Here is a 22,229-nt window from a genome sequence, read left to right on the forward strand (position 1 = left end):
CTACGCAGAGACGGTAGACGTAACAACAAACTAGACTTTTGAAACTACAGGAAGATAAGGAGGACTTTTACAAAAAAGTAATAGAGATTGTTGTCCAGAAGGATAGCATGGACTTCATCTTCAAGTCAAGGTAAGACCACATTTGTAATGAAAATGGGATCTTACTAAGAAAGAACAATCCAATATTTAGATTTTGGGTATCCTTTTGTTGAACGGTCTGTTTAAAATGAATCGAAGCATCAGACTAAAAAAGCTTTTGAAAATAACAGAATATTTCGATTAAGGTCAAAATATAATATTTATAAATCTGACTCAGTGAGTCAGTGCCTCACCAGCCATGAACCTCACCGCACGTCACTGGTACAGACTAAATCAAATCAAATCAAATAAAAATGTAAAACTTGTGATTTTGAGCTACATAAATACAATTTGATCTATATTTTTGAAACATAAGACATGTCATGTAAAAATCAATCCATGCAGTTCAAACAAAGAAAATATTGAAAAAACCTCCAAATACTTAAAATCATCCCAACTAATTTAAAATGACTTACAACATATAAAGTTCAAAACTATATTCTTAATTATCCATTTCAGAGGTTCACCCTGTACTGTTGCCTAAATATTTTATGTTATTTTAGATTGATCCATTTTGTTTTTCCTGTTCATACTTTTTAGTTATTTTTGGTCCAGAGGGCCGTTATTGGAGATGTTAGAGTTGAAAGGGGGAGACAGAGGGGAGGACATGCCAGAAATGTTCGGCTGGTTCAGGATTAAAACTGGTTTACTAGGCAGCGGTGACTGCATATGGGCTGCCGGTTCTAACCACTGACATATCGGGCGAACCCATTCTTATCAAGGGTTATTGACCCTTTCACTCTTTCCTATTATTATCTCCTTTATATTTGGACACATTGTATTGTCTTGTATGTGAATAGCACTTTTTTAAAAATAAAAATATATATTTATTATTTATGAGAGCTTCTGAATCGGACTGTGCCGGCGTACATGCTTACAGGACAATAACTAATATATATCCACACCTTTGCTGCTGATGACTCTCCTCCTGACCTGCACTTTCACACTCATCTTGCAGACACCAGACATATCCGGTGATACATCATGAAAGTGATATATCTTCTTTTCTCACTTGATAATATCAATAACAGGATCGCTATAAGAAGACTTGGATACTATAAAAAAGTGTTATATATAAAGTACTTCATGGGGAGCAATGTTTATATTGCTAAGAAATACTGAGAAAAACTTTTTGAGAAGGGTTTGTTTGTGTAACTGTACACATTAGTGGTGTTAATCCAGTGGATACAAGTTTTAAAGTCTGATGCATAACATCCTGAGTTTTATTTCAAATTCAGTTAAACATCAGTGTGTGCAAAACCAACTGCAGCGTTTCAACGGCTGTTCTTGCTTTGATTTCCCCTTCCTGCTCAGAGGTGAAGAACAATAAATAAAGTGAGGCTGTCCACAAAACCTCACAAAGACTGAAGGAAAGAGTACAATGTGAGTCAGCTTTAGTATTTATTAGTGAGTTCATAAGTGAAAAGGCCATGAAGACGAGCTTGGCATGCATTCTTATTTTCATTCAGCTTTTTGAAGGTAAGAGAAATTCACATTTTATTTTCCTCTTTCAAACACTGATATGCGTCTATCCTGACAGCAACATGTAATGTTCATTCAGTGTAATCTGTTTTTATTTACGGGGATGTTTCATCAGACCAGTTGTGTGGCTTTGTTTAGAGCCATGTTAGGTATTAACAGTAAAGACTAAACATTCTTGTTTCTTTAATGTTTATGTTGTATAAACATTCCTTACTAAACAATCATTAAAATAATCGTTTTGCTAGTATTAAGCTATACAGTATTACGCTGAAGTTTGGTCAGGGAGGGTGAGATTGATAGACAAATATTGAATCCTTTATTGTCTGGATTGTTATGCTTCGCCTACTTGTATGGCAAAACCATCAAAGGGCCCAGAGTAACAGTTTCACGTGCCACCAAATCTGAAACAGGAATAAAAATGAAAGAGAGAGACAAATCATATTTAGTTGGGACAGTTTTCACAGACAGATCACAGATTATGAAAGTTATACAACTGTAGGATTTACAGTTTACCTTCAGGGATCAGACTTCCGAGGTTTGTTTGACCGGTGGGAGAGTAGCTGGAGCATGTATCGTCGCAACATCGACACACATCATCACTGCCATCGACATTTATCCATCTGATGATTAGTATACAGAATTAATCATTGTTTTCCTTTAGCTTTGAGTTGAGGGCATTTACACCCAAATCCAATGTTGAAATAATAGCCATTTATTTGTATACATATACTCCATGGGCAGCGTCAACATTCTAAAATATTCTTAAAGCTTACATTTAGCACATTCCTCTCACATGTGTACTGTTTCAGTTCAAATGCTGAGGTAAGCATCACTGTTACATTGATCTGGCTGTACAGAGACAGCATGGAACATTCATTTTAGAAAGTATTTATCCTTATATTTACAGTAAACGTTAGACCTCATTACAAATATATGTTTCCTTAATTAAGTAACTTGATTACTTAAGCAGCAAGAAATATTAATAGCAAACATTTGAACCAGTTTTAGCTTATAAAGAATTGTTAACCTGATGAGCCTTTGTAAATGATACACTGACAAACCTTTTGCAATATTAAAGTAAGGAGCAACAATTCACAAAATAAGTAATAAAAGCACCTTGAATTTATATAATTGCAGGCCTTGTTGACGGGGCTGCTCTTCCGCATTTCAGAGGTCGCTTTCAGCTGGCAAGTGATAAAAATCTAATATAAGGAGAGACCAATGTCATTATACAACCTCGAAGCATTTCCAAACATGACAAAATCATTCAGGTTATAGAAGTGGCTCACTGAGTTCCTTGTGTCCTGGGGAAACAGGAAGGCATCGAGCTGCAGCTGAAGAGAAGAAGATCTTGTTCTGGGATTGAAAAGTGCATTTGATCCTTCCTCTTTGGCATCATTGAAGCACCTGACGAAAAGAAAATTAAAATTTGAATGCAATTTAAGAGCCAATTATCAGTATCATACTGTATTCTGAGCTTCTCTTACCCATGGTTTTGGATAAAGTAGTATCTGGGGGCTGATCTCGGGTCAGGAGACAGAGCGGCGACACAGCCGTCGATAAACAGGCGTCCCGCATCAGGACTGCTGTAAGAGGCCTCGAGGTACAGGAGGTCTCCGGTGTAGAAGACACTGGTGAGCGTCTCCCCTGTCCAGTCCTCTACAATTAAACACAAGCGTCACTTACCGTAATTGAAGTCAACATATTTCTGTGTTTCTGCTTATACTCAGTTATATATTGTTTTCCCCAAAAAATTGCCTGACTTAACTCATAAAGTTAGGTAGATTTAAATGTATAATCAATTATATTTAACCATGTAACTTTGAATTTGGTGATTCTGTAATGAGTTTTGAAACTGTGATTTAGTGTTTCTTTATTGGTTGAAAAAATGCTCTAACTTATAAATAAGGAATACTTCACATATAAATGTTCATTTTGTATTAAACAATGACCGGTGGGTTTTTTTCTAATTAAAATGGTGGTCGCATTTAAGAAAAGCAAAACATCCATTGACAATGTCTTACAAAACTTGTGCAGGAAAATCAAAGACCCATTTATCCAGTAGTGTAGTCTACTAAAAAAAATATATACTACACTGTTTATGTTTTATTTGAGAATGCAACGCAAGGAATTAATGTACACATTGTCTTTAGTGGGCGCTTCCTTTAAAAAGATACATAAATTATATATTTAAAAAAAACTCCAGTTCTCCAACATGCCTGGAAATTAAAATCTGCGACATCACTGCTAGATGCCACTATATCCTACACACTGGTCCTTGAGGTAAAGTGTGTGACTACTTCATCCACCACATACTACATACACCCTTAAAAAAAACCTTCAATGAAACACTGAATAGGTCTCACATACCGGTCATCAGCTTTAGAGAGAAAGCACCTGTTGAATACACAGCAGGAAGAGAGAGGGGCGGCTGCTGAGAGTGACTGCCATCAAACTTTGTCCTGTCCCGGAAAGGTAACAAAGTCAGTCGAGAAGAAGAAGTCACAAAAAAGATTCTCTGCACAACACAATAAAAACATCTCACCTCTTATAGTGACAGGAAACAGGAATAACAGCATGGGTCGTTCTTTTAATGCCATGTTGCCCGGCAGCTAGTAAGATTATCAGCTTGTTTGAGTAGATCACAGAGTCCTTAGATGTCTAGAGAATACAAAATAACTAAAATCAGGGACACTTCTGAAAACACAACAAATCAAAACTACCACTTAAAGGTGGGGTAGGTAAGTTTTAGAAACCTGCTCGAGATACACTTTTTGTTATATTCCATGGAATGTGTATTTTCAAATTCTAGCGCACTCGAGCTGGTTTCTCCAAAATTACCGACCCAACCTTTAAGCAACCACAGTTACATATCCACCATCTTCTATTAATCAACAACTTACAGTCACTTTGGAGCCACAGTCTTGTAGTCCAGCTTCAAATACATATTCAGAGTCACCAGCAGCAACAGGTCGACACTGACTGCTCTGTGAATGCTTGACTTCTCCCAAAAGAAAATCCCATGGAGACAAAAGGCGTCCATTTTTAAAGAAGTCAGCCTTTACCGCAATGATTATGGACACTTCTGTGCATTGTACACTGATAGTGGATCCCTCATTGAATTGTGGTTCACTGATTTGACTTTCTCTGTCAAACCCTAATGCAGCAGTTTTATATTCCCTTCCTTCAGCATCGATCATTGGTCCATCTCTCAAAGTTCGAATGGCGTCTGCAAAACCAAAAGCAAAAAGTGTCAGCAGTGCCACAGAGGCTGGCCGAGCTGCCGTCACCATTGTGCTCTTTTATCAGAACAGAACAGGAAAGCAAAGTAAGCAAACACAACACTACCAGTAAAACAAGTGATCATTTAGGAAATCTGAACCATACTGAATTTAAATAAGATGCAGAAGGTTCAAACTCTCAATGTCAAATACTTCCCAGTGCAGACTAATCACATGGAGAGGACAGCTGGAAGCAATTACTCATTAACTGATGAGAATTAAAGCTGCAGTCACACCGAAATACCTGCATGTGATTGGCCCACACCTGACATGTGGGTTTACATCTAGTAGTTACACTGATGCTTCCTTCCTTATGCATCAATCAATGTTGAAATATATACTACAGTTAATGGAGAGCAATTTAAAATACAGCCCCATTTTATTCAACATCATTCAGTTTATTTTGTGCATGTAGGTTTTAATGTGGTATATGAGTATGATTCAGTTCCAGTCCACTGTATCCACATTTACAGCTTCACTGGTTCCTGGCTTTGAGTCCCAACAGGCACTTTGTTGCAGGGACCAAAAAAAATCCCAGGAAGTTTCATCTTCCACACGGCCTTTTAGTCTAAAAACAAATGTGTGATGTCATGGCTACCATTGCATTGAGCCAATATTTTAACCTGTTCCACCCTGAGCCTGTTTTTCAGGTCTCAGGCTTGAAAATGACATTCCCAGAACAAATGACCATATCTTCCCTTCTAAATTGGTTAAATTAATAATCTTTGTTCTCAAAGTAATGATAAACCTGTGAGTTGGATGTAGAAAAGTCAGAATCAATATAGATGTTTTTTATTTTAAAGAAAATTCAGATTGAACATAGTAAAAAAACTGTAAATTATAGTGTCCGTCCAAAAATTATTTTGTACTTATAGTGAAAACTACCCTTGGATGATGGGTTAGTAGACTAAAAGCTTTAGGAATCTGAAGTACAACATATAATAAGTACCCTATATCAAGATTGATGCAAAACAAGTGAAATTTGACCTTTTTAGAGAGATTTAGCAAAAGAAACCCACTTCTGGGGTCATTTGGGTGGATTTTCCATATGGCCCCCCTTGGTCGATTTTGATTAATTAAATCTCTTTATAACCGCTAGAGCAAATGGAATCGAGGGAAAGTTCTACACACACCAACACATTAACAAATAAAGAGTGAGAGTGACGTGTGGCCAAAACCGGATGCTGCATACCATTAGCAGCTAACTTTTTTTCTCCGATTTTTACATAAAGATTGAATTATGGATTATAAATAATGTTTTCAAAGGGACAGATATATTATTAACCTATGGATAAACCGATTCAGCCGCGTTTTTTCTCGTTTTAATGCCATTGAACACGTCCTTTGATCAGATAGACAGCTACGGTGAGACGATCTCCCGTAAAAGCTCCGTAAAGGTACGTGTTGTGATGTCTGTGTTTGCTTCCTCTGTCGCGAATTCGGATCGCTTAGTGATGATACTATACCTATATAATCTGTGGAGTCTCAGCTTTAATCAGATATTGTATGTGCAGTTACGATAAGTAATAAGGGTATCTTTATCTTGAGTTCTGTGCTAAGTGAGTTAGCATTTTTCCGCTTAGTGCTAATTCAGTGGCTTGGTATTACCCTTGTTTTGGTAAAAATGGTTCATATCTTCAGTTAGCTGAGATTCTTCCCGTTAATCTGGTGCTACACATTAGTTTCATAAATGTTAAGAAGCCCTGACACAGTCTCGAAAAAAAACGGTGGGGGGGGTCCACTGGGGGGACCGTCGTGCTTAAGAGGTAAAAGCCTTGCTTCAGTTTTTTTTCCCAGATGACTTGAAATAATGCCATCTGTAACTATACTTATCTAAAAATTCATATTGTCACTTTTTTTTTTTTTTAAATCAGTCCCCAAAAACAGGTGTACAGTATAGATTTGCTAAGCTAAAGTAACAACTCAGGACTTTGTAAACCATCAAATTGTACCTCTAAAACATATTAGCCGCGTTCACACCAAGTACTTTCCTGTACTTAGTTCCGGCACTAAGAGCCCTGGCGCTTTTAACCCCAGGGTACTTAGTACAGATCGCGTTCACACCGGAGTACTTTTCCCTGAGGGAAGATTACAAGTACAGTAGGTGGCGGTAAGCACCTTAAAGTTGTTTGCAACCCGCTACAAAACAAGAGAAGAAGAAAAACTGATACAGGATCTGTTTAATCGCCATGTCGGTTTTCTTTATTGCACTCTCAAGACATAACATTAAATAGAAATATTTTAAATGTAACTAAAGTGTCAGTTGTACATGTCAGTAAACATTGTCAATATAAAATAAAGTGTCAGTTGTACTATATAATAACAGTAATAACAATATAAAATAAACTCCCAGCTGTAGGGAGTCTCAGCAGCAAACCCACCTTTATTATACATCTTCCTGAGACCCACTGCATCCGTCTGCCATAAACACTATGCAAACATACATGTTAGTTTTGGCCCATAGTGGACTCCATGTTGTGTTGTGTGAAATGGGGGGGAATTAAAAGTTTAGGTCAAATAATATTTAAAATGATATAAATTATCATATTTGTGTATGTGCCCCTGCCATTCCCCCACAAGGTTGCAACATTGATGATAAATAAATGACAAATAAAGCTTTGCCAGTTTATAACCGATGAAACATGATGGTATCAGAATAATCACTTACATGTGATGTATAGGATGCTACACAGGTCACAAAAGATAAAGTGTCAGGAGAAATAAGCTTAATCGCCATGTCGGTTTTCTTTATTGCACTCTCAAGACATAACATTAAATAGAACAATTTTAAATGTAAATAAAGTGTCAGTTGTACATGTCAGTAAACATTATATATAAAATAAAGTCATAACAGTAAAAACAATATAAAATAAACTGTCCCAGGTGTAGGGATATTCTCAGCAGCATGCACACCTTAGTGCAACGTTGTGTGTCGTGTGTCAGTATTTACAAAAACTATACCAAATAAACTGTTATTAAATGCAGTTTGTCGCTCATCCTGCCGCTGCGCCGACGCTTCCTCATGGCGCAGCGCCCACACTTCATCCTGGTGCTGCTGGCGCTCCATCTGCTGCTTGAACACTTCTGCCTGGCGCTCCATCGAGGTGAGCATCTTGTCCTCCGTTTCCTGGGCCTTGGTGAACAGCACCATCTGATCTCCACGCAGCGACTCATTCACCACGGCACGCCGGTCCTCCAACGCCTGGGCGGTGTCAAAGAAATTCGCATCCCGTGTCCGCTTTCCTAAGAGGGGAAAATAAGCAATATACAATATACAAGTTTAGTCGCCATGTAGTTTTACAACATACTAGGAATGTGTTTTTTGTATTTTCACAAATAGAATTAAGGTTTCACAAATCTGAAACTGTGTTATAAAGAATCTTTTGACTCTCTGGGATAATCCAGTCCAGATTTGATGAGTCTAGGTATAGTGGTTTTAGATCAGGACCTGGTCTAATGTGGTCTACATGTAAAAAAAGCACTGAAATCTCCCTTTTTTTTTATTTTCACAAATAGAATTAAGGTTTCACAAATCTGAAACTGTGTTATAAAGAATGTTTAGACCCTCTGGGATAATCCAGTCCAAATAAATCGGCTATGCAGCGATTTAAGAGGTTCAAACACGGAGGATTGTTCCTTTTTGAAGAGTGCTTCATGTATGCTTGAACTTTGTTTAATGTTGTTGAGGCAAGTTAAACATAAAATATGATGAATATTATGAAATAAACATGATTGTGAACATCAGTTCGATGCGTAACGTTCTTTCAAGACAAAGTTACAGTGTGTGTGTACTGTGTGCTCGGGGCCAGTGTTAGCCTATTATGGCTAGCATGGCTAGCTTGATCTACTGAGCAAATAAAAGTACATCTGAGACCATTATTGTGCAGATTAAAACCCCAGTGCATGTAGTTGATTTTACCTTCGTCGCGGTCGTCATCGTTGGCCACTGAATCCGCCGTTTGTAGTCCTGCCCGAGTTTCTTTATTTTTAGCCGGTGTGCCGTGGGGCTGTGCACATTCCCAGGTCGAGTGAAAGCTACTGAACTGGCTTCAGTGCATTCCCTGGGTCGCGTCCTCTGCGTAGATCTCCAGAAGCGCCGACACCTCATCATTTCTTGATGCTTGCCATAACTGCTTTCAAAAACAAACACAACGCACGGAGCGTTGTGTTTTTGTAGCGAGGAAAAACAATGGCGGCTCTACACAACATTTTCAGAGTTGTACGGGCGTGGTTTGCAATTCGCCCAGCCAATCAGCACTGGGGCACTTTGAGAACTTTTCACCCACAGAAAAGTACGCTCTCTGAGTTGGCTCTAAAAATGGGGGTAAAAGTACCCGAGATTAAGTACGATTTTTGGTGTGAACGCGACTCACGGAACTAAAACGCGAAAAGTACGGTGAAAGTACTCCGGTGTGAACGCGGCTATTGACTACCCTAGTAGAGGTCTGGGTACTCTATTAGAATTCAGTCTCCAGTCAAAAAACCCAATGGGCCTGGACACAAAGTTATGAGACCATGTTTATATTTTAATGTTCAGGTCATTATATTGCCAGGGCCCCCATGGTAACTCCCCTTTTAAAAAGGGGCTACTCATGTACAAAGGCTTTGTTGCAGCAACTGAAGTTCAAATATAAACTGGCTGACCTCCAATAAATCACCTTTATACAGCTGTTGCAACTAAAGCAAATGACACCCCAGAAAATAAATGCCATGTTGTAGTACCATTTTTAGCAGCAGACAAGCACAAGAAAAGACATGGAACATGGATGTCAAATTGCAATTTTGGGTCCCCCCTAAATGTTTACCTTTATATGGAATACTTTGGCTAATTAGGAAACAATTGTTAATTGTTTTTAGCTGTGAGCAGGTCATCAGTTTTCCTTGTGTATTGCAACATTAAAAAGCAAACAAATTAAAATTTGAATAATTTATTATCTCTTTGAGTCCATTGTTTCAGAAAGGTCAGATTCTGTTGCAGTGGTGTTGGACAGTGGGGGCACAGCCACATTAACCGCAGCAGTTTGGAAGACTTCATCGAGCGCCGCTGTGTTGGTACTGTTCAGCACTACTGCCTTCAACTGCAGTTGGGCCTCAGGAGAGGTTTCTTCTAGAAGTTCAGGAATTTCCTCAGCATCTTCATCTGTAGTCGCAGAATAAATGTGTTAATGTAAAAGGTGCATTGTAGAGTGCCATTTAAAAAAGGGTTAAGACTTTTCACATTTTACCTTTTTCTGTTCCACTTTTGTCTTCTTCGTCTTCATTCTGCTCAGAAGCTAAAGTCAGAAAGTCCACCTGGTTTTGGGTGGATGATGAATCAGGAAGCAGTCCTTTCCTCTGATCTTTGACAGAAAAACAATTCAACATTAAGATTTCATTATGGGTCATTTTAATCTCAATTTAGAGATTGTTAAAGGCTTCAAATGAACAGAGAATAATTGAATACCGGTATTGACTTACCAACTCCGTTTATTCCACTCCTCCACTGGCTGCCATACATTGTAGATCTGCCGATTTGATCAAGAATGGAAGAACGCTCCTCTGCAGGTATGGGCTGGCTTTTCTGCTTGGCTGGCAAGACCATCATCGGACCCACTCTGGCCTGATGTTCCCACACTAACACAAACCAGCACAATGCATGTTAATTCAGTTACCCAGCCATCATCATGTCTAAAACCTATGCAAAAACATGCGTCACAAACAATTGATCATTATGACGACATCTGCAGCCAATATTCATCATACAAGTTTCTCCAAGCACCCCACCTGGACTGGTCTTCAGTCCGCTCCTCCAGAGGGGTTCACGCTCTTCTGGCTTCACAAACCCTCGAGGCCTAAACTTGCTCGGGCTGCTGGGCTTACTGGGAGTTTGCGCAACTCCAATTGGTCTTTTGCATTGCCCACATAAGTAGTCATTACCATCAGCGGACCGCCATCTGATGAATAAAAAAACATTCAGCACCAATACTTTGTTTTTTGTGTGTAATTTGAAATATTTTAGGCTGGATCTCACTTGCCTTCCATTCACAAAAGTGCACGCCTTGTTTGGTGCATCTGCGTTATTTATTGCCACAGCATTCAGGTGACATGTGATGTAGAGCTATGAGAAAAGCAGGTGTTGGGAAACATGCACACACAATCATGTTTAAGGCAATTGAATAGAGCCTCACCTCCCCTCTGTCCTCATTATAAAATCTGAAGGCATCAATGGACATGTGGAGCTTGTCATCCTGTGTCCTGGCTAAGAATTGAGACCTTGAGCCTGGAAGCTGAGAGTCAACAAAGCACCTACAGTATGAGGAAAAACAAAAAGAGCAACACTAAATTAGCACTCATTGACTACTATAACCAGAGTCTACATTACCGACAATGCACCACTAACATTTCTAGTCATATAGGCAAGTTCTGGAAGTAGTTATTTAGAGTTAGAACTGCACAAATCTGACATGTGCATTTGCCAATAGTGGCACAGAAAGGAAGAACTAGAATACCAAAGATTAAAAAGCAAACTGCAGCTAGCCTTAGCTAATGGCTAACTTGAAGACGACACTAAAGGACTGATCTTTTATTAACCTGTCACTCGAGTCAGCATTGCTCGTGTCTGAATTAAACCACTTGAACAGCCTTACACATTAAACAGCTCCCTCTAGGGTCAGAAAAATACTTTCCTTTTTGCCATTTAGCAATTTGCAGCCTTACCCATTTTCAATGAAGGCATGCCTGGGGCTGGAGTGCATGTCAGGGCTCAGTGTAGCCACGCAGCTGCTCACAAACACTCGGAGCCCCATGTGATGCCCAAGTCTGACCGAGGCCTCGATGCTGATGGGCTCACCGAGATGAAACACATTAGAGCTTCTTTTGTACTGCCAGTCACCTGCACACGGACAGAAAAAAAGTACTAAGTGCAAATAGAGACATGACAACTCATAACATGAGAAAATTACCAAAACCCACTTGTCATGATTCTCAAGTTAAACTCCAACATTTCCACTGCAGCCTGGGTCGACATGAAGGGGATCCAGGTAGGCATGAGTGAAGAACTGGACAAACTGTACTTCCTAAGAAACAGAAAACATGCATTTAAAAAAAAAAGACAGACATCATTCAAAGATTTTTACAATGTGAGCTTTAAAAACAAAAAGAGACAAAGACCTTTCGTAATGACATTCAATTGGAATTACAGCCTCCTCCATTCGAACAACACCATATGGAGAAGCCTCAGGAGAGTATATGAGGAGGTTTGTGTAGATCAGAGAGTCCTCAGTTACCTGTGGAGAGTAGATGTGTTTAAAACTAGAAGCTATAATGAATCATATTTGAAATGAAATATATTTAAAAGTTACCCAGTGTCTGGTGCCGCACTCCACAAGTCCAACACTGATACTGTACTCATCTGCTGAAGACGCTGTAGCTCTGCAGTACTGGTTGTTGTTCTCTTCTCCAAGGCGTATCTCGTCTCCATCAACAGGAACTCCAACCGCAAACATGTCGGCTTTGATAACAATCTCCAAAGAGTCTGGATGACAGGTCACTCTGATGGTATTCACCTGCTGCGGTTCCTCAGCCGGAGACTTCTGCTGCTGCTGCCCGAGTTCTGACCTGCCTGTGTTCGCAAGGCTCTGGAATGAAGCATCGTGTGTGGGCGGGAAAGCAAAAGAGGAGCTAACACAGAGTCCTACAAGGAGGATAACCTGAAAATGAAAGGCCTCCATAAGTGAAACTGATGACAGGAAACTGGTCGGCTGCTCTCTGTCTTCCTGACTGACTCACAGTATGGTTCAGTGTGAGCGGTGGAGCTTTTTAAACTCTAGCCGATCATTATCCTCATCAGAGCAGCACACCTGCATCCAATCAGACACCCATCAGCTTAATTGGCTGCACACTCTGAACTCAAGACATGAGGCTGATTGAGATAAAATGTTATTGTTGCAGTTCATGAAAACCATGCAGGAAGCATTTTGACATCCCCCTGGATCCTTAATTTGTACACACTATCACATTATTATTGTGGTCTATGGTGTCATTTTATTATGTTTTTAAACTGTTTTTAAACTATCATACATGTTTACAGGACACTAACTTCTAATATATATCCACCCCTTTGCTGCTGATGACTCTCCTCCTGACCTGCACTTTCACACTCATCTTGCAGACACCAGACATATCCGGTGATACATCATGAAAGTGATATTATCATATCTTCTTTTCTCACTTGATAATATCAATAACAGGATCGCTATAAGAAGACTTACTAGGATACTATAAAAAAGTGTTATATATCGTGGGGAGCAATGTTTATATTGCTAACAAATACTGAGAAAAACTTTTTGAGAAGGGTTTGTTTGTGTAACTGTACACATTAGTGGTGTTAATCCAGTGGATACAAGTTTTAAAGTCTGATGCATAACATCCTGAGTTTTATTTCAAATTCAGTTAAACATCAGTGTGTGCAAAACCAACTGCAGCGTTTCAACGGCTGTTCTTGCTTTGATTTCCCCTTCCTGCTCAGAGGTGAAGAACAATAAATAAAGTGAGGCTGTCCACAAAACCTCACAAAGACTGAAGGAAAGAGTACAATGTGAGTCAGCTTTGGTATTTATTAGTGAGTTCATAAGTGAAAAGGCCATGAAGACGAGCTTGGCATGCATTCTTATTTTCATTCAGCTTTTTGAAGGTAAGAGAAATTCACATTTTATTTTCCTCTTTCAAACACTGATACGCGTCTATCCTGACATCAACATGTAATGTTCATTCAGTGTAATCTGTTTTTATTTACGGGGATGTTTCATCAGACCAGTTGTGTGGCTTTGTTTAGAGCCATGTTAGAGCTTTATTAACAGTAAAGACTAAACATTCTTGTTTCTTTAATGTTTATGTTGTATAAACATTCCTTACTAAACAATCATTAAAATAATCGTTTTGCTAGTATTAAGCTATACAGTATTACGCTGAAGTTTGGTCAGGGAGGGTGAGATTGATAGACAAATATTGAATCCTTTATTGTCTGGATTGTTATGCTTCGCCTACTTGTATGGCAAAACCATCAAAGGGCCCAGAGTAACAGTTTCACGTGCCACCAAATCTGAAACAGGAATAAAAATGAAAGAGAGAGACAAATCATATTTAGTTGGGACAGTTTTCACAGACAGATCACAGATTATGAAAGTTATACAACTGTAGGATTTACAGTTTACCTTCAGGGATCAGACTTCCGAGGTTTGTTTGACCGGTGGGAGAGTAGCTGGAGCATGTATCGTCGCAACATCGACACACATCATCACTGCCATCGACATTTATCCATCTGATGATTAGTATACAGAATTAATCATTGTTTTCCTTTAGCTTTGAGTTGAGGGCATTTACACCCAAATCCAATGTTGAAATAATAGCCATTTATTTGTATACATATACTCCATGGGCAGCGTCAACATTCTAAAATATTCTTAAAGCTTACATTTAGCACATTCCTCTCACATGTGTACTGTTTCAGTCCAAATGCTGAGGTAAGCATCACTGTTACATTGATCTGGCTGTACAGAGACAGCATGGAAAATTCATTTTAGAAAGTATTTATCCTTATATTTACATGTTTCCTTAATTAAGTAACTTGATTACTTAAGCAGCAAGAAATATTAAAGGTGGGGTAGGTAATTTTGGAGAAACCAGCTCGAGTGCGCTAGAATTTGAAAATACACAGCCGGAAAAAATCTGCCACTTCCTTACAGAGCCCCTCCTCCAACACACACGAACGCGCACATGACCAATGAGGGCACGAGATAAGTTTGTACACAGATGGAAGGCTGACAGGCAGGTAGGCCATCCAGTTATTTTAGCCGGGCTGGCTAAAATGATTGGTCGTGCTTTTTACAGTACTACGGCTTCCACAGATGACATTTTTTTATGGATTTTTTGTCAAAGCACTTAAGATATTCATTGCTGGCAAGTGATACAAATCTAATAAGTCCAAATGCTGCTGTTGTTGAAGAAGCAGCGACTCACTGCTGCTGCTGAAGATATATTTGCTTTGTTTGAAAAAACGATAGCAGAGTACGAGGAGGAGCTCTCTCTTTCCAAAGAGGAGAACAAGAGACTCCAGAAACTACTGGACGCTGTTTAACGATGCGTCTACACAGCAGCGTTAAAAAAATCTTGAAACGCTTCTGCCCATTCACTTTGAATGGGGTGACGTCACTTTCCCTCACTTTTTGCCGAAATGCATTGTGGGCAGGCGAGCGGAGATTTTCAGGATTTTCAGGATTCAAAGTTGAACAATGTTCAACTTTTGAGGCTGAGGTGGAAGCGTCAGCCAATCAAATCCCGTGTACGCAAATCTGACAGTTCAAGCTCTAGCCAATCAAACGGCGTGTATGCTGGGAGAGACATACCGCAGGTCATTTCCTCATATTCCAAAAAATGGAGGAGAAATTAGCGGTAGCGAATCAATCACCCGGTGCTTTATGACCAGACCTACCGGGATATAAACCGGAGGAGCCAGGCATGGAGGGAGGTGGCAGAGACAGTGGTATGTTTTCGCCTGTTTTGGGGAGTTTATATCCAGTTTACTTCGGGCTTTTTTGCTTCGTATGTCGCGGGCGGGAGATTCATGTGATTGGTTGTTCGCAAAAAATCCCCAAGCTTCAGATACGCCCACCTCCAAGATTTTTTTAACGCTGCTGTGTAGACGTACCCAGAGCCGTATAATAGAAGAGTTACGACATCTCCGTTCACTCCAATGGACCAGTTTTTTTACAGCAATGGCGGATCGTGCAGCCGTCAATAGTTCCCCGGAAGTTAGCTTGCCGCTGACTTCCGGGGAACTTTTGCGACCAGCAACACAGTAGAGTTGCAGCATAATAGACCGTTCGTGATGGACTTTTAAAGGTAAGAAGACGTTTAAAGATTTATATTGCAGATATTATCAGCACATCTGAGTCAAATGAACATGTGTATTAAAGGATGTTAGTGGATTATCCCTAAATCAGTAGATTTAGGGAACGTTTACAGATAACAGATTAGGCTAGGATACCGGATAAAGTTAGCAACACACGGTAACCATGAACAGCTATTAATCCGTTCTCCTAATGTTATTTCATCCAACGTTGTGGAATTAGAGAAAAAGGGCTTCTAAACGTGATTCTTTTGTGGGGTGGAGGAATATAATATTAGTTAAATATAACATTGGGGCACGTGTGATTGTAATGAGTGGAGGTGGAGAAATTACGATCTCCATTTTGGAGTAGACCTACAAACTAGTATAATAAAGTTAACGTTACACAATAATAAGGAAGAGAGCTATTTGTGTGATACATCGCTATTGATATTAATTTAGAGTGCATATTTGAGACTTCCAAACAGTAAACAAAAACGTAATTTATGGGTGAGTGTTTTTAGTGTATTCTGTTGATTATTACCTGTCTGTATTATGTTGCAGCTCAGCTGATTTTGAAATGATGGCAAAGTGAGAGTGAAAACACAAGGTACATTTAATACTACTGTTGTATATAAGTAAGCATACTAAACATGTATTCTATCACTGTATTATATAAGTAATCTTGTTAGTGTATATTAGTAACCTACTGTATGGCAGGTGGAGGGGCAGTGATGTTACAGGTGGAGGACTTACTGGACATGTATACACTCATTACATACTGTACGTAAAATATGACCAAGAATGTGAGACAACTTTATACAAATTCATATCACATCCATTACTAATGCCATTTGTCATACTTTGTTAAACTCACAAATAATAAAGTTCCATAACTTCAGTTGGAAACAAAGACCACACCTTATCTCCCCAAGGCAATTTCCCATCCAATAGGTGTGCTATATAGGTGTGTATAACCCTTTCTCCTGTCTGTTTCTCCCTCTTTCAGCACAAGAACCAGAGGGGGATTCAATAGAGCCTGAATACCTGCACTGAGACCCTCACCCTGCACCCTGAGTCTCAACTCTCAGAGTTTTTCAAGCCTTTCCCTGTTATTTGTATTAAACCAAACATTAAGCTTCCCAATGGTGTGGTCTTCGTTTTGTGGAAAAAGTGCAAATGCAGTGTTTGAATATGATTACCTCACATATTTTGTTGCGGCTGTCTGTTTTGATTGTTAAATTGCTCCTGCTGACTTGAGCTAGCCATTTTTTCCTCCTCTCTGTGTCAGTGGGGAAGCCGTACATTCTGATTCTTACTCCTTTCTCTGAGCGATTGGAGCATCCCCAGGCAGCACAGCAATCCATGGTGGAGACGATATGCCAGGACAACACGGAGGAAAAGGCACAGACAAACTGCATGACATGCTATTCAATGTTTATTGAATTCCATGTATTTACAATGGATGTTCCTAAAACAACACTTTTAACGTCATAATCATGTTGCTGCTAGTCCATTGATAGTCACCTGTTGGTCTCCTGTCCTTTCTGAAAGTCATACAGATGACATTAGTCATTTAGATTACTTATGTCCTCAAGTACCATGGGATTACTGAAACCACCATGAATTAAAAAAATGGTAGAAATTAATCTAATCTAAATTTTGAAGCATTCCTTGCTATCCCCTCCCTCTAAATATATCAATAAACATTAGGAAGTGATGCTCCTGACTACCATACCTGTTTAAGAAGATAATATTTGTTTTAAATAATTCAAAGCAATACACAACAGCAACAGGCTCTTTAACCAAGGCAACAGCCTAACATGTATATGTTAACAAGTAAACTAGCTGTTCACACTATTCCTAATATTATCCATAAATATTAGCAGATTCTATTTATTTTTTAAAACATTGATGTAAATACATACACATATCGGTATGTTGTATAAATATTGCAAATCAAGACCTTTATTCACTACTTATTACCAAAAATCGTAGTTCTATCTCCGGTAATCATGCATTCATATGTCCCGCCACGAACTTCCGGGGAACTATTGACTCTCCCTGAACCACGTGACGATCAAGCATTTTGGACTTCCGCTGTCGTAACTCTTCTATCTATATGGCGCTGGACGTACCGTAAGAGGCCTCGAGGGGCAGGAGGTCTCCGGTGTAGAAGACACTGGTGAGCGTCTCTCCTGTCCAGTCCTCTACAATTAAACACAAGCGTCACTTACCGTAATTGAAGTCAACATATTTCTGTGTTTCTGTTTATACTCAGTTATATATTGTTTTCCCCCAAAAAATGTACTGACTTAACTCATAAAGTTAGGTAGATTTAAATGTATAATCAACTATATTTAACCATGTAACTTTGAATTTGGTGATTCTGTAATGAGTTTTGAAACTGTGATTGAGTGTTTCTTTATTGGTTGAAAAAATGCTCTAACTTATAAATAAGGAATACTTCACATATAAATGTTCATTTTGTATTACACAATGACCGGTGGTTTTTTTCTAATTAAAATGGTGGTCGCATTTAAGAAAAGCAAAACATCCATTGACAATGTCTTACAAAACTTGTGCAGGAAAATCAAAGACCCATTTATCCAGTAGTGTAGTCTACTAAAAAAGAAATACTACACTGTTTATGTTTTATTTGAGAATTCAATGAGAGTGATAGCCTACTGTTTGACTCAGTATACTAATTTAACTACACCAACAAGTACTTTTTCAGGTATTCTTTTTCAAATTCCCCCCCCTTAGTACAAGAATGCATCCTAAATAAAAATGTGTCATTCGACTTATATTGTTGGACAGAGTATTTTAAGAGGATATGGTAGACATGATATCAGCACTACTTCCAGTCAGTACTCCAGCAGCAGCTTTTACCCCATGGGAAATCTTCAGAGAATATCCTGCTGGTCTATCCTTCAGAAAAGTGACACACCCTGTCACTCTTGTTGGCCTCTTATGATGATGCTGTCTTAACCTTTAGCAGCCAGCGCCACCATTTGGTAGAGCACATTTTGTGTTTTAATATCTTGTTGAAAAATAAATAAAAAAGTGTAAGTCCATCTGATTCAGCCAGCTCTATCGTTTGGTTGACATGTTATGCACAAAAAAAACCTCTAGATGTCACTGTGGTTCGAACAGAAAGCCCTTCAGCTATCTTCCACTGAGAAAGTTGGCATGCTAAAAATCACTCCTGAAGAAATTACTCTTTTTGGTCAACTTTTGTAAGGTAACCATATCATTTTTGACATATTTTAGTGTCAGAGCACTTACTGAACAGAATTATATAACTTGATGCACAAAACATTTTTGTAACAAGGGTGTAATTACTTTTTTGAAAATATGCTCAATCAACTGGTCGAATTGGCCTTTTATGGTAAACTAGCAATATGACTTTTTCAGAGTTTCAGAGATGTTTTCCAATAAAATATGGTAAATAAATGGCTAGATTCATGGTAATATTACTAAATCTAGTACTGCCTTATGAGTCTCAGAGTGAAAGAGCGATAATAATTTATATAGCACCTTTCATGCATGAAATGCAGCCCAAAGTTGCACACAGATGAGCAAGTTAGGCCAACACAGGATGTAGACATTTGCTGTTAGGCCAGTTGTTTGTTGTTAGGCCAAACTTTTTATAATGAAAAACACTTTCCATTACTTTTTTCCATTTCTTTTTTGTTTTACAATAATAATTTATAATTTTTTATGAATATATCTGGTTGTATATATTGCTCATCTTCCATAAAAGAAAAAAATGTATTTGAGTTTGTGTTTTATTTGAGTTTGATGCATACAAATACTGTACTATATGATGATTGTTGACCAGCTCGACCAGTTGGTAGAGGCTCATAAAAACAAAACTGTGTGGTCAGTAAAAAAAATAAAAATGGTTTGTGGTTATTTGTCCTATTTGATGAAAAAATGCAAAGAAATAATGTGTCCATAGATTTCTTCTTGGTCTGGCAATTAAAGGGTTAAAATATGATTATTTCTCTGCCTCTAGTTCGTTCCTCGCAGATTCTTCAGTCTCATCAGCCTCATCTTTCCATCAGTCCCAGTCAACGCATCAGCCTCCAGCACACTTTCAGTGTCTGACTCCATAGAGATATTGTCCTGATGCTGTACAGGGGTGATGCCCCATGATCAAAAAATGACCCCTGTAGAGTCTGAGTGCCACTGACCTCTACATGTCACTTGTTAGTTGCTTTTACCTTAAAGCGACTTACATACACTCAATACTGTGGACAATCCTCACAGGAGCTATTTGGGGTGAAGCCCAGGGACACAACGACATGCTGACTGCAGTGGGGATTGAACCAGTCACAGCCTCCCTAGCCATATTATGTCTGTCATTAATAACCCCTTATAACAATTTTCTTTCCTTTCTTCTCTTTTCTCTTCTCTTGACTAAATTAAAAAGTCCAGTCTTTAAGTAATATTTGAAGTCCTTTTCCTGCACCTTTTTAAGGCTATGTTTGCAATATGTATTCAAAGGTCACTTATTTAAATAAATCAATATCTGAGGTTAGCAAACAGATACTGCCTTTATCTAGAGAGCCAATGACACCCATGAAGAATTGCAAATCTTTTCATCTGCTGTATTAATAAAATTGCCATGTGTTTTCAAATTGAAAATAAGGCACTGTCAGCCCAGAACATTATACAAAATATATATATATTTTAAAAGGGACCCGTAAGGCTTAATCAATGTTATATATAGATCTTTATATAATATCAATATTATAATAAACTTCAACCAAAGTCAATTTCAGGAGTGGTGTTTGACACAGTTTACGTTCAATTTCAACTATTCAACCTTTTTAAATAATTTACTTTCATTTAGAAAAGGTTTTTCTGAGAAAAATGTACTAACAAATTGAAAAATACAAGTTTAATAGGACGATGTGGATCTATTTTCTCTCACCTTGTAATTACACAATCAAATAATCTATAATACGACTTTGGACTTCACTCACCAACATTTTTTTTTTTTTATGTTTTGCATTTGTACTATTTTGTAGTCAATTTGGACAAATATCTTTCGAACTCAAAATATCCTATGATTGCATATGGTGTGAATATGTATACCCTGCTCACTCCGTATTATTTTAGGTACAATTTATATTTTAAATGTAATGAAAAAGCCAACTCAATAGTTTGTTAAAAATAGACTTTAGGATATTGTAAAACAAAAAACAGCTATATAATGTATTCTTAACCCTCCTTTATCTTCACATTTGCTTTACACCCTCTATCCTTGGTGGTCATTTTGACCCCAGGAGTTTAAAGCTCAAGAAAATGATCATATTCAAAATTGTTACCAAAATGTACGTTTCAAGTACTTTATGTTTCTTAGTTGACTATCTAAATATCCATTTAAATAAATGAGGTTAAAATGTTAACATAGGTTCAGGAGCATGGCCACGCCTAAAACTCCGCCTCAAACCACAGCCACCCCTATTTATATCCGGCAAAGCTTCCGGCAAACGCTTGTCTCATCTTTCAAAGATCGACAGGCAGACTGTGATTCACGCTGCGCGTCGTCACAGTTCAATACAAGCTAAAACGCTACCACAAGAACATTGCTACTCACCATGGATCCCGAAATCCTGATCAACTCGCCGGAGTCAGATGAGGATCTATTCGACATCGGCTACCCGCCATCCTCGGGTCAGCAGACGGAGCCAAGCCAAGCATCCGAACGGAGCCGCGCGTGCTCGGCATTCAGTGCCCCACACACCAGCCGCTACCGCTCCCGCTCAAGCTCCCCCAACGAGATACCTCCAACTCCAGACAGGTCCCAGGCTTCGCCTACTCCGCCAGCGAGGGCAAACAGCCAGGGCCGCATCAGGTACAGCCAGCTCCAATCTCCCCACCACCGGCAGCCTGCCTCACTCGCAGCTCCCGGCCACTCGCAGCGGCGCTCTCGACGCTCCACAACAGAGCCCGAACGCACTCAACGCTCCACAACAGAGCCCGAACGCACTCGACGCCCCACAACGGGGCCCGAACGCACTCGACGCTACACAACAGAGCCCGAACGCACTCGACGCTCCACAGCAGAGCCCGAACGCACTCAACGCTCCACAACAGATCCCGAACTACGGAGGTGGACAGTCATTCGACTCCAACGTTTCCTGAAAGACAACGGCATCCACTTTCACCGAAACGACAACAAGGCTAGACTGTTCAACCTCTACCAAGCCTACTGCAGCACAACGGCAAGAACAACAACACACACAGCTCTTCCCGCCCCAGAATCAACCACCGCGCGCGCGCGCACCACGGGTCGTGACGTCACAGGCCTCCGTCCTCCTCCACCACAGACACAGCTCGACTCACCAGCACCCCCTGGTGGGGGCCAGGCTGTATTGCCCTCTGTGCCCGCTCTCTCTGTGTCTGACATGTCGCAGCTCATTTCAACCTTTCTTTCATCCCTGTGCCCA

At 39.3% G+C, this 22,229-nt stretch overlaps 2 protein-coding genes and 1 long non-coding RNA gene across 3 annotated transcripts; all 3 read right to left on the reverse strand.

Annotated features, from left to right (window-relative positions):
- Window positions 1–1,403: 1,403 nt before the first annotated feature.
- Window positions 1,404–5,073, reverse strand: LOC117495489 (zona pellucida sperm-binding protein 3-like). The gene is made up of 8 exons (XM_034146768.1): window positions 4,524–5,073; window positions 4,166–4,281; window positions 3,991–4,082; window positions 3,108–3,279; window positions 2,910–3,027; window positions 2,737–2,822; window positions 2,134–2,240; window positions 1,404–2,021 (listed from the first exon to the last, which is right to left on the reverse strand). Exons 1-8 carry the CDS (start codon window positions 4,911–4,913, stop codon window positions 1,963–1,965), a joined length of 1,140 nt encoding a protein of 379 aa, XP_034002659.1. The 5' UTR covers window positions 4,914–5,073; the 3' UTR covers window positions 1,404–1,962.
- A 4,740-nt stretch (window positions 5,074–9,813) lies between these two features.
- Window positions 9,814–12,674, reverse strand: LOC117495486 (zona pellucida sperm-binding protein 3-like). The gene is made up of 10 exons (XM_034146766.1): window positions 12,242–12,674; window positions 12,051–12,166; window positions 11,853–11,956; window positions 11,598–11,772; window positions 11,069–11,186; window positions 10,916–10,998; window positions 10,665–10,834; window positions 10,359–10,514; window positions 10,127–10,240; window positions 9,814–10,041 (listed from the first exon to the last, which is right to left on the reverse strand). Exons 1-10 carry the CDS (start codon window positions 12,608–12,610, stop codon window positions 9,833–9,835), a joined length of 1,614 nt encoding a protein of 537 aa, XP_034002657.1. The 5' UTR covers window positions 12,611–12,674; the 3' UTR covers window positions 9,814–9,832.
- A 664-nt stretch (window positions 12,675–13,338) lies between these two features.
- Window positions 13,339–14,220, reverse strand: LOC117495498. Its single transcript, XR_004557183.1, has 2 exons — window positions 14,093–14,220; window positions 13,339–13,980 (listed from the first exon to the last, which is right to left on the reverse strand). It is a non-coding gene; the product is annotated as an uncharacterized LOC117495498 (long non-coding RNA).
- Between the last annotated feature and the right edge of the window lie 8,009 nt (window positions 14,221–22,229).

Source organism: Trematomus bernacchii, unplaced genomic scaffold (assembly GCF_902827165.1).
Source record: "Trematomus bernacchii unplaced genomic scaffold, fTreBer1.1, whole genome shotgun sequence".
NCBI lineage: Eukaryota > Metazoa > Chordata > Actinopteri > Perciformes > Nototheniidae > Trematomus > Trematomus bernacchii.